This window comes from Colossoma macropomum, unplaced genomic scaffold (assembly GCF_904425465.1).
Source record: "Colossoma macropomum unplaced genomic scaffold, Colossoma_macropomum, whole genome shotgun sequence".
NCBI classification, from domain to species: Eukaryota; Metazoa; Chordata; class Actinopteri; order Characiformes; family Serrasalmidae; genus Colossoma; species Colossoma macropomum.
In genome coordinates this window covers 34574774-34588431 of record NW_023494798.1, presented here as the reverse complement: position 1 = coordinate 34588431, position 13658 = coordinate 34574774, and the positions used below count along the sequence as shown (strand labels likewise).

The 13658-nt window shown below is 39.1% G+C and overlaps 1 protein-coding gene across 1 annotated transcript in view; it reads left to right on the top strand.

The window, feature by feature from the left end:
* golim4a (golgi integral membrane protein 4a) overlaps positions 1-13658 on the top strand; it is a 48058-nt gene that overhangs the window by 15095 nt on the left and 19305 nt on the right. Inside the window, exons 2-7 of the mRNA XM_036584805.1 lie at positions 4815-4889; positions 7179-7228; positions 8614-8667; positions 9676-9826; positions 11438-11520; positions 12432-12515. Of these exons, the coding sequence (XP_036440698.1) occupies positions 4815-4889; positions 7179-7228; positions 8614-8667; positions 9676-9826; positions 11438-11520; positions 12432-12515 (497 nt within the window). The remainder of the gene's footprint in view (positions 1-4814; positions 4890-7178; positions 7229-8613; positions 8668-9675; positions 9827-11437; positions 11521-12431; positions 12516-13658) is intronic.

Genomic DNA, 13658 nt, shown 5'->3' with positions numbered 1-13658 from the left:
AGATAACAAAATTCATACAAACATGATCTGCATGGAAAAGTCATCCGAAGGAAACATTATCTGTGACCTCACCACAAAAGTCAACATCTGAAGTATGCAAAACAACATCTAGATAAACCAGAGGCATTTGGGTAACAAGTCCTATGGAGTGATGAAGTAAAAATGGCCACAATCACCGATGGCATGTTTGGAGAAAAAAGGAGCAGCATTTGATGAAAGGAACACCGTGCCAACTGTCAAGGATGGGGGTGGATCTGTTATGCTTTGGGGTTGTGTGGCAGCCAGTTGCACAGGAAACATTGCACAGATAGGTGGAAGAATGGATTCCAGTAAATATCAGCAAATATGACACATTCAGTCAAGAAACTGAAGCTGAAAAGATGCTGGCTAACAAGACAATGATCCAAAACACACATTAAAATCCACCATGAATTACTTCAGGAAATGCAAGCTGAAGCTTTTGAGGTGGCCCTCGCAGTCCTCTGACATGAGCAGTGAAAATCTGTGGGTAGATCCTAAAAATGCTGTGCATGCAAAAATATCGCAGAAATAGAGAGTTCTTTAAGGAAAAGTGTCTGAAACAAGAATTAAAAGACTCCTTGTAAGCTGTGATGTCTGCGTTTACATACGTCACAACTGCTGTTTTATTTTTTGTTCTATTTTTAAGTTAATCAAATATAAAATAAACATTTAACATCCAGAGAGGCTGTGTTTACCTCTTTTCACCTACAAACAAAATAGAGAATTTGGCCACAAACTTTTGCATTCTAGCGTAACGTAGTGCTCATGCAGCCTGTTCTTTTATTCCAGGAAGTGATAGTAATCTGAGGAATTTACAGTGTGTTTTTATTGCAGTGTTGACGTTTTATTGCCTTTAAGCTGTGATTAAATGGTCGTGATGGGAATCTCACAGTTCAGAAGTGAGCTGAGAGATCAACAGATGCAGAAACAGGGCTCCTGACAATAAATTAGTCTAAGGAGCCATTGGCTTCTAAAAGTGCCAATAGCCTTTTTAAGTGCCAAATAATAATAATAATGTGCATAAATACTAATAATTTTCAACACACCTCAGATCATCTCTGTGGTTTAAGTATCTCTGCATTCCACCGTGCCTGATTCTTGTCATACATATTATCAGACGTCTTTGACACATCTAATCCGTTTTTTTCATTAACAAGATTTGGGAGGTGAATTTAGTGAAGGGTCGTTCTTCAGGTGCTACCATGTAGGCTGTGAAGCAGTGGTGGACGAAGTACACAAGCCATGTAGCTGAGTTAAAGTAGAGAACATATTACTCCAGTAAAAGTAGAAGTTCCTCCCTTTAGACCTCCACTTGAGTAAAAGTAGAAAAGTATTTGCCTTCAAATGGACTTAAGTATCGAAAGTGAAAGTACTAAAAGATTAATTATGGCTCTGATGTCCTATTATCATTTTTGTAACAAGACTCGCTTCATTAACTCATTCTAGGTGAAAATACTCCAGTGTCTCTCTTGGTAAACCAGTCTTTTAATAGAGTGTCATTAATTAGTGACGCTGATGTCTATTAAAATTATCAAAAGCCCAAAACACTGAAGGCAAACAGTTTCCATCAGGTAGAACTGAGTGGCTCTGAAATCACTTTTTACTAACAAAGTTTACTAGCAAAGTTTCAGTTTAAGATTTATTTGTAACTTAGTTACAAGTTTAAGTTTAATAAAAACTTAGATTCACAAATGAGTTTCCTTTACTAAACTGCATCTGTAGGTCTCTGTTCATAAACATAAACCAGCCTAAACTAATTTACTATAAAATGAAATAGTGTTTGTATAAATTCAGAATAAAGACACGTCAGTCACAACTGCATATGAGTACATATTTCTATATTGTGGTCTATTTACACAAAGTTAGGTTAGTTCATCATTTATGTTGAATAGACTCTCCCAAAGTTTTACTCTGCTGCACTGATGTTGAACTGTGTGCTGCACTGGGTCGGTATGACCAACAGGTCAAAACAAGCTCAAAACTAAGTGACCGCTGTGCCCTGATTGGTGTTGTTGTTTTGCGCTTCTTTCGTTTTGACATGTTACGTTTTTATACACACATAAACCAAAAGGAGCGACAGATTTCTCAGAATGTAGTGGAGTAAAAAGTGAGATATTTGAAATGTAGTGGAGTGAAAGGGAAAAGTCACCCAAAATGGAAAAACTTCAGTAAAGTACAGATACACGAAAAAACTACTTAAGTACAGCAACGAATTACATTTACTTAGTTACTATGAAGTAAATTTTAAGCTTTTTGAATTCTTTCTCAGCTGTTTTTCTGCATGCACGAGACACTGCGCGGGCTGAGGAGTTTCCTTAGGAGCTCTCTTTGCGATATTGAAATTGCGTACGTTTTTATGTGTTCGACTCTTGTCGTGTTTTTTCACCGACTCTTTTTTCAAGTGATTCGTTCCTGTTAAGAAATTCATTTTCTAGCTATGTCTTTACTTGCTTTCTAACTGAATTTGCAATAAAGTCTATTTCATATTATCCTACCTGAGTCATGGAAATTCCTCGACCAAGAAGTTCTGAAATCTTTCTGTGGTTGTACTTTTGCATGAAGTGCCTGAAGTGGACAGTTGTTCAGGTACATCTTTGTGTGCATCTTTCACTGGTTCACTGGTCCTGAGTCAGACTGGGGTTGAGCAGATGACCTCTTAAGGTCTGACAGAGATGCAGATTGTGTGAAAAAATCTGATATTTTTTGCTTCGCCGTTTTCTACACGCCAGCGTTCACTGCAAAAAGCTCAGCTTGGCTTGACTCATTTGCTTTGTTTGTCACGTTTAGCCGCTCTGGCTGAAATCCCGCGAGCACGCAGGTGTTTTTTTGGTAGGTGGGTGCGTCTATGTGCTGCCATAGCCCATCAGTTACGTTGTAAGATGAAAAATGATAAAAGAAAATACATAAAAACAATAGCAATAATTAGTTGCCCATGAAAAATAATAATAATAATAATAAAGTTGCTACCTGTCGCCACTTGTGAGTTAATTAATTTTATTACTCCCAAATAAATAATTGTGGCCACAATTGCAAACATTTCAGACACAGTCTGGAGCCCTGAGAAATACACAGGAGACAGAGATTACAGGCTTGCAGTGCTGTGTGGAAGAGGTAAACACACGAGCAAACCGGCTAAATCTCTCATAGACACTTCACTGTTACTCTTTACCTGCTGTGAGTGCCGGTCAGTTCATTTACAGCTCGGGTTACTCAGGAAAAGTCAGTGCACATTTGGGCCGTGCAAAAAGCCTCTCAATGGGTCAGTAGCTCACACAGCAGAGCTCACTTTACCTTCCAGCTGTAGGGCTGGTCATACAGTAATGTCCAACAGTCAGAGACCACCCTTTATTCGTTTAATTTCCAGTCAAAATGACCATTAAATACAAGGTATTCATTTTTCAGAAGATATGTCTGAGGAGATTAGATCCGCTTGCGTAAGGAAGGAGAAAGACAGAGTGAAAAATAATTAAAAGCTACAGAGAAAATGTGGCTCCTAACAACCACCTGGAAGAGCTGTTGGACCCCAAAACTGCCCCCATCAGATAAACAGCACTTAAAGCTTTCATCTCTGAGAGAGAGGAGAAAATCAAGCTGCTTCAGATCTGAAAACATCCACAGGTGTTTCTGTCCATCCTTCCACTGTGAGAAGACGACTCAGCGCTGTGGGTCTGAAAGGATGTGTAGCTGATCAAGAACAACCTCACTGAGAAAAGGAGACGGACACATCAAACAAAGAAGCTGAACGATGGACTGACCACCCCAGAGTCCAGACCTCAACACCACTGAATGTGTTTGATTAGTTCAGAAAATGATCAACCAGCTTCTAAGACTGAACTTTCCTGAATAACTTCTCCTTAATGGCCGTTTTGACTGGAAATGAAATAAATGAAGGTTGACTGTTTCACAGTACTTTATGTAACACACTCTCAGAAATAAAGGTACTAAACTGTCGCTGGGTCAGGGCCCCTCTTGTCACTGGAGTGGAACCCTCATCTCAGTACCTTTAGTCAGGGAACCTAACTGAACCATAATCCACTGAAATGATATGTTCTAAGCTGTACTGACTCCACACACCCCGTCTCGTCTCCAGGCTTTTATTTTACAGTTCTGTTTTAAAACATTCGGTTATGAAAAGGTCCAAATACGAACTTTTCACCTGGAACAACTTATTTAAGGTTCACAATCAGACCTTAAAACCACTGTTGGAGCTTTGAGGGAACATTTACACTGTTTGAACCTTGATGAACAAAAATGTACCTGAACAGAACCTTTATTACTAACAGTGTATGTGGGGTATATTTTTATATATGGGTACTTACATACCCCACATTTTGACAGTGTTTTAAAGCAAACGTGTGTGTGGGGTTTGGAGGGTTGAGTGTGTGTGGGGGGGAGTGAGGGGGATGGTGGGTTAGCTGGATTGTGTTTACATTCTGAGTCATAAAGTGTTTGTTTAGCCTCGTGTGTTCCTTTTTGCAGTATTTAAGCTTTTCCCTTTCTTAACCCTTAAATGTTAATTGATCAAATGCAATAATTAACTGCAAACTTACACAATGAATTGTGTTTACATTTGATTTTCATTTTGTATCGACAGATTCTGCCTTTTGTCTCATTTGCTGCTAAAAACGATGAACAGATCATTTTCAAACCACTGTAAAATGTCTCCTCTGCTTCTTACAAACACAAATGTGGTGTAGATTGAAAGCTTAAAATCTGCTCTTTCCACAGTTTCTCCGCTTGTTTCAGTGAAAAATACGAGTCAGAAATAATTCATACGTATCTTTCTCTCGTAGTTGTGTACGAGCATCGGTCCAGACTGGAGAAGTCTTTGCAGAAAGAGCGCCTGGAGCACAAAAAAGCCAAAGAAGGTACGTTCTGCATTCTTAAAGCATGTGTCAGTAGTGCTGTGATTCGCTGCTGTTCGCTGATTTTACTGTTAAGACTTTACTGATGACAGGGAAGCATTTTCTGTTCTAGTTGTGTAATTATTAACTCGAAACCAGCTTTCAGAAGTTGTAAACCTGTTTTTCTGGTAATTCTGAGAAGAGCAGCTGGAAGGAAATATCAGACGTTTCGGAATTAGAATTGTTTTTATTGGCCAAGTGAGATAACAGCAGATCTTGGAAATAGCTCATATTGAGACGAACATAGTGACGAGTGAATAAATAGAATGTAGGAAGAGATAAAAGCATAAAATCATAAAGATTTACAGTTTTTTTTACTGTTCTTTGTCAGTTCAAAGACGCACCATGCCGACTGAATGACTATGTTGAATGTGATGTTTTCCTTTTAGTATACGTACAGTATGAACGCTGAAAATGCTCAGTGTGTGTACAGTACGTATGAATAGGTAAAGATATAGCAGATACACCGATCAGGCATAACATTCTGACCACCGCCTTGTTTCTACACTCATTGTCCATTTTATCAGCTCCACTTACTATATAGGTGCACTTTGTAGTTCTACAGTTACAGACTGTAGTCCATCTGTTTCTCTGATACTTTGTTAGCCCCCTTTTACCCTGTTCTTCAGTGGTCAGGACCCCCATGGACCCTCACAGAGCAGGTACTATTTGGGTGGTGGATCATTCTCAGCACTGCAGTAACACTGACGTGGTGGTGGTGTGTTAGTGTGTGTTGCGCTGGTCTGAGTGGATCAGACACAGCAGTGCTGCTGGAGTTTTTAAACACTGTGTCCACTCACTGTCCACTCTATTAGACCTATTAGACACTCCTACCTTGTCAGTACACCTTGTAGATGTAAAGTCAGAGACGATAGCTCATCTGCTGCTGCACAGTTTGTGTTGGTCATCCTCTAGTCCTTCATCAGTGGTCACAGGACGCTGCCCACAGGACGCTGTTGGCTGGATATTTTTGGTTGGTGGACTATTCTCAGTCCAGCAGCGACACTGAGGTGTTTAAAAACTCCAGCAGCACTGCTGTGTCTGATCCACTCAGACCAGCACAACACACACTAACACACCACCACCACGTCAGTGTTACTGCAGTGCTGAGAATGATCCACCACCCAAATAGTACCTGCTCTGTGAGGGTCCATGGGGGTCCTGACCACTGAAGAACAGGGTAAAAGGGGGCTAACAAAGTATCAGAGAAACAGATGGACTACAGTCTGTAACTGTAGAACTACAAAGTGCACCTATATAGTAAGTGGAGCTGATAAAATGGACAATGAGCGCAGAAACAAGGTGGTCAGAATGTTATCCCTGATCGGTGTATGAACAGTATTTGGGCTGAGTATCCAAATTAATTACTTTTATAGTACCAACCAAGTACCTGGATGAATCTGATGATTGAAAGAGAATTCAAAGAGAACTCGGTCTAAAATTGGTGAAGGACGCGTCTTCCGAGGACGTGAGTGAATTATCTACATTTGTCATATTTTCTTCAGTATAATTGCTGATTTTGAGATCATGACAAACTCCTGACCCGACGCCTCTGACCTTCAAATGATTATTTCAGGCTTTACAGGGCGACTCAGCAGGACACGCTAACCATATTTTAGTGTGTTTTTATGCTCCTCACTCAGCAACGACACTTCTTTCAGTTTTATCAAAACAAATCTTACATAGTGCAGCTTTAAAATAAGAATTAAAATATCTGGTTGTATACAGAGTTGCTGACTGAAGATTTGGAGGGAAGATGTTTGTTTGGGTGTAGTTTACCTGGTTTGAGTGTGAAAGCTAAATTTGAATCATATGGAGCTTGTAGGTGTTTTACTAAGGTACTTGGTGTCCAGTGAGCTGAAATGAGCTAACTTTCTATACTGTGTGGATGACTGTTACTTTCTTTTATTTAAGAAACTATAGAAAATAAAAAGCATTAGTATGTATTTTATTTGCATTATAAGTCTCTTCCAGCACCTTCTAATCATTTCTGCTTTAAGCCACACCCACTTTCAGTCCAGAAGGTGTCGGAAAAGGTGTACTGAAGTCAGGGATCAGCTGAATGAAAGCCAGCCCTGCACTGAGTACAGTAACAGTAGCATAATGAAGGTCTAATGAATATTAAGTTTGTGATTGACAGGTGCTGTGTGTAAATTTACCAACGCAAATACCAGGATTGTTCCTTGTGAAACTGCTTTAATCCAGGATATATTCTGTTTGTGTTTGAGGCTGTTTTTGTTTTTGCTCTTTCAGATTACCTGGTGTATAAACTGGAGGCCCAGCAGTCATTAAATAAAGAGAAGGTGAGGCGGGATGTGATGAGAGGACTTGTATGTGCTGTGTTATGTACATTTTTGTGATGGGGGACAAAACAGATTCAGCTGGAAAATCCTCCATGTTTCTGAATGCAGAGGCTTCATAATTACGACTCGGCAAGTGGGAAACAGAAAAGCATGTGATGAACATTTAAGCGCTTAATGTGCTTTTGTTCAGTGTTTTTGGCTCTATAGATGGCTGACAATGAAGTCAGAGTCAGAGGTTTTATAGCATAGTGTGTAAATGTGATGCTGTGTCAGCGGTCCGCCAATAGGAGAGCAGCACAGCTAAAAGTCCACTAATAGGAGAATGGTGTGGCTGAAATCCACCAGTAGAAGAACAGCATGGCTAAACATCCACAAACAGAACAGCAAGGATAAACATCCACCAATAGAAGAATGACACAGCTAAAAACACACCAATAGGAGATCAGCACAGGTAAAACTCACCCAATAGGAGAACAGCACAGCTAAAAATTCACCAATAGAAGAATGGCACAGCTAAAAACACACTAATAGGAGAACAGCACAGGTAAAAATCACCCAATAGGAGAACAGCACAGCTAAAAATACACCAATAGGAGAAAAGCACAACTAAAAATCCACCAATGGGAGAGCAGCACAGCCCAAACTCCACCAATAGGAGAAAAGCACAGCTAAAAATGCACCAATGAAACAAAAACACAGCTAAAAAGCCACCAATAGGAGAACAGCACAGCTAAAAATCCACCAATAGGAGAGCAGCACTGCAAAAAACAGTCAATAGGAAAGCAGAACAGCTAAAAATGCACCAATAATAGAACAGCGTGGCTAAAAATCCACCAACAAGACAGCAGAACAGCTAAAAATCTACCAATAGGACAGCAGAACAGCTAAAAATCTACCAATAGGAGAGCAGCATAGCTACAAATCCATCAACAGACAATAGAGAACGAAATGAGTTGAAGCACCGACTTCAAGTGGTCAGAGCTGATGAATGACCCAAGCAGAATGTGGTAATTAGGTTGATGATCAGAGAATCTTTATAATATAATTTAATATTTAGAACATGGCCATTTACATATATATATATATATATATATATATATATATTATATATATATATATATATATGTATATATATATATATAGTGAGGAACATACAGGCAGATGGCTGTGATGTCTCTGGGCTGTGATGTGAGGTATGCATACATTCCCTCCTGCAGGTGTGGACATGCCTGTGGGTTCAGCTTTATGGTGCTGAATGCCTGTGGCTCATGGCCGTGATTGGCCCCCTATTTTAAAGCACAGCAGTGTTTATGTCCTGCTTTTTAATGTGAGAGTTTATGTTGTGCTTTTTATGTTTATGTGTTTTTGTTGTCGTTCCTCTACAGCAAGATGCCAGCGGCAGGTTTAACTCTCTGCACACGCAGCACCAGATGCTAAAGGTCAGTATGGGTGGGTTTGAAAGCCAGCGTTTCGGGTTTCTTTACTTCCCATTGTGTTAAATGATGACCGTGAGCCATTCTCCGGGGTCTGAGGGTTGGAAACATACCTCTTTCTAAAAATGTTCACAATTTTGCACACGGAAAGACCAGACGGTGCACATTTTTGCTCTAAACCAGCTCCCAAATATGCCATTAAGATCACCGAATAGCTGTGAGGAGTGGACTCAATTAGAGGAGCGCAGTTACAGCAAAAATGTGGTCAGTCTGGTGGGCTGGTTTGGGAAACACAGCTGTTTTGTTACTAAGGACATTCAGTCATTTCATTCACAAATACTAATATATATATTATTTTCTCACCATTTAAAACATCACGACTAACGGGCCAATAGTAATGATCCAACATTGCTTGTAATAAAGCCTGTATAATATAGATTAGACTTAAAATCTAAACCAGTAAATATAGTTGTCTGCAAAAGTTTAAACACCCTCAAGTCAAATGACTGAAGCCTCAGCCCAGAAAAACAAGGAAATGTTGCTCACAAAGAAGATGGGTTCTCCAAACGTTCTTTAGTAAGAGGAATAGCTTCAATATAGAACCATTTCGTGCTTGAATGGCTCTTTGCATGGTGAAATCGTTCTTCAGATTGATGGAGAATATGTTGTATAAGATTCTATATAGCACCAACCACAACATGTCCATCAACCTGAAGAACTATTTCACCATGCAAAGTGCCATTTAAGCATGAAATGGTTCTAGATAGAACCCTAAATAGAACCATTCCCTATACTAAAGAACCCAAAGAACCATCTTTATTAAGAGTGTGGTCTCCTTAGGCAAAACACAGGCCTGGAATTCAGTTTATGGAAAATAAGCTCAAATAAAAATTTCAATCAGTCACTTCATGCAGTTCATGTATTTCATCAGTTAAAACTGCTCAGTAGGTTTAATACTTCTCCTTGTTGTCTGTCTGTCTCTCTCACTGTCTGTCTGTATGTCTATGTCCTCAGACGCAGCACGAGGAGCTGAAGAAGCAGTACTACGAGCTGCAGGAGCAGCACCAGGCTCAGGGTGAAGACCACAGTAAGACCCTCAACGATCACCGGCAGAGATACGATCAGCTGCAGCAGACCAAAGAGCTGGAGATCTCCAAACTGAAAGGTAACACGTTCTTTCAGTCCACCTTACCTCACGCTCACCTACAGGTATTTGTTTTGGGTTTATTTGGGGCCTACTGGCACAAATGCCTACACTATTAACATCACACTCAAGTACTGTACCATATTTTAACCTTATTTTAGTGATTAAAGTCAACCTGAAATCAAAATCGAACATCTGTGCCTTGTTAGTTTGTGTCACTGTTCAAACTAAGCATGATCCGTCATATTATACCATTAAAGGTGAGACACTGCAGGTGAACAGGGTTATGATTTAAAACAACACATATCACGATGAATCTTTACCAGCTGACTGCAGATATTCTACGATTTTTTTTGTATTGGAAGTTTGTCAAAAATTATATTTAGTACAAATGAAACCTTTCCTACTGAAATATGCATACATTTGCATATTGAAAAAGCCACTCTTTGATCTTTTCCCACACTGCAGAGAAAAGGGTTTTACAGAACACTTTAAAATGTTAAAAATCATGTATAATCATTATATTCATCGTTTTTGACAGTATTTTTTTTAAAACGAGGCACTGCAGGGCTTCTCTGTCTGTTCTGTTTGATCGAGCTTACCTGTTCCACTTTTTAAAGACCTAATACCGTGATATGTATCGTGTATTGTGAAAATATTTTCAAGTATCATGATATAGCATTTTTGCCATACCTCAGAATTGCATTAGCCAGCGAGATCTCAGAAAACATGAATTGGCTGTGGCTGTGCCGAGTGTGGGCGGAGTTAATCCATTAAAGTTAGCTCACTTTGGGAAAATGCAGTTAGACATGAGTGGACACAAATTGACCCAATACGCTGACATAAATATAAGTTTATGATTACAGTTTAAGATCAGAGAAGTTATAGATTAATTTAATGTGTGCTGTGTGTAGAAAAGCCTTTGTTTTCCTGATTTGCGCTTTACTGCTTCAGTTTACAACTGTGCTGCCATCTAGTGGGTAAAAATGTATCTGCTGTAGGAGTTTATATTGTGCCTGTGGCAGTATGTCTGGGGTTTCCACTCATAATCCTCTTTAATAGTAATCTTTGTACATCCGCTCACTGGCCACTTTATCAGAAACATCTCGCTTGTGCGTCCACTCACTGGCCAATTTATTAGAAACACATTGCTTGTACTTTTCCTATCTGGCCACTTTGTTAGAAACACCTACCTTGTGCTTCCACTCACTGGCCACTTTATTAGAAACATCCACCTTGTACTTCCACTCACTGGCCACTTTATTAGAAACGCCTACTTTCTGCTTCCACTCACTGGCCACTTTATTTGAAACACCTCCCTTGCACTTCCATTAGCTGGTCATTTTATTAAAAACACCTACCTTGCGCTTCCACTAACTGGCCACTTAATGAGCTCCTTGCACGTCCTCTGTAAATGTGTATAATTATATGTCAAGCCAAGAGTGACTCTGTAGTCAGAGACTGACCATTGATGATGGACTAGAGGATAGCTTACACAGACTGTGCAACTGTAACTGTTCACCAGCATGGTGGAGCTGCAGGAGAGGGTTTCTGGTAACGTGATTGGTGAGTTTATGCAGTACTGAAATGTCTCTCCCTCTCTTTCTCTCCCTCTCTCTCTTTTTCCTGTAGAAAATGTTTATAATCTGCGGGAGGAGAATAAGCAGTTGAGGAAAGCTCATCAGGAAATCCATGTGCAGCTTCAAGATACGAGGGTAAGGCCCACAGGAAGTATGGGTAATGTAGTTTAGCTGTGACATGAGCACATATTAAATGAACGGCCTGTTCTATTAGCATATCTGTACATATATATATATATATATATTTATCGCTGTTGTCAGGACAAAACCTTGTATCTCCATTTTTCAGTTTTTGACATAATTTGAAAATGCCTGTTGCTCTTTACATTGTTTGTAAATTTCATGATGAATGAACCAAAAGAAACGACCCAAAATGACTTGGAAAAAAGTCTGGTTCCATTGACTTACATTAAAAGTAAAGGAAGTTTTTTCCTTCTCCTATAAAGTTACCATTTTGGAGGTTTTGTTCCGACAGTAGCGATATGTATATACATTTTTATACATATATATATATATATATATATATATATATATATATATATATATATATATATATATATATATATACACACATTTGGTGAACCATTAAAGTTTTAAGCTCATGAGAAAATGTAAAAAAAGATATTTATCTGGGAATTAAGTGTTTATTTGTTTAGAAAAGCACTAAAATTAGGTTAAATATAAATAATATTAATACTATAAGAAATGATATTTTCCTTCAGGCTTGAGGAAGCCCAGTGTTAGCTGTAGTTATCATCTGTATCGGTAAGATAGCATAATTAGTCATGTTTAATTGAAGTGTGAAATGTTGAATAAAAATAATTGCATTGTAATAATTAGCATGTTTTCATACTAAAAACACAGGTTACTATGTTTTCATGTTGTGTATTACATGTAGATTTAAATGTTCCATTCGCCGTCCTGAGTTGTGGATGTTGTCTGAAGTGTTTGTGTGTTGGCTCGTTGTGCTAACTGCACTTGAACTGAAGTGGTTTTGTGAAAAACAGCTGCTTGATTTTGAGCTTTGCCTGTGATGACCCCCTCAGCAACAGCACAAGGATTTAAAAGCAGCCCATGATCAGCTTGTGTTGACGCTGGAGGACCACAAGAGTGCGCTAGCAGCGGCCCAGGTCAGGGCGTGTGTGTGTGGTTGAGGCGTGTGTGTGCATGCTGTGTTCTAATGCTGAGCTCTGAGCTGGGAGAGTTTGTGGGACGCGCTGCTCTTCGTTTCTTTATTCACAGATGCATGCTGCTGTTCCTGCTAATGAAACAACCTGGAGCTTTGAAACGCTTTATAACTCTCTCTTTATCTCTCTCTCTCTCTCTCTCTCTTTCTCCCTATCTCTCTGTCTTTCTCTCCTCTCTCTCTCTCTAACTGTTACCGTTTCTGAGATATATGTTTGTTTCTAAAGGTGATGATCTACATCAGCTTGTTCCTCAGAGTCTCTGTGCTGAATCATGTTGTTTTCTTTGTCACTTTGAGGCTCCTTTACAGCTGAGAGAACGTCAGCCTTCTATAGAATATCCAGAACTTCCATTGAAGCTTTTGACTTATCAGTCTGCTCTTGCCACTTAACAAACTCTATAAAATACAGTGGATCAGTAAAAGTGAAGGTGAAAATCTATGACTGACACTTACTATAGGCATTAGGTTTACTATAGACACTTATATAGGCATTAGGTTTACCATAGACACTTACTATAGGCATTAGGTTTACCATAGACACTTACCATAGGCATTAGGTTTACCATAGACACTTACCATAGGCATTAGGTTTACTATAGACACTTACTATAGGCATTAGGTTTACCATAGACGCTTACTATAGGCATTAGGTTTACTATAGACACTTACTATAGGCATTAGGTTTACTATAGACATTTACTATAGGCATTAGGGTTACTATAGACACTTACTATAGGCATTAGGTTTATTATAGACGCTCACTATAGGCTTTAGGTTTACTATAGACACTTACTATAGGCAGTAGTTTTACTATAGACACAATAGGCGTTAGCTTTACTGTAGACACTTACTAGAGGCATTAGGTTTACTATAGACGCTAACTATTAAATGTACTATAGGCATTTACTGTAGGCATTAGGTTTACTGTAGGCATTTACTTTAGCCGTTTAAGTTAGGTTTACTACTGCCATTTGCTATAAGCTTACTATAGACATTTACTATTGCTGTGACATTTTAATGATAGGCTAATTTAGACAACAGGAGTTCAGTCAAGTGGAAATTCTTTAGAATCCAGCTCAGTCTTTTC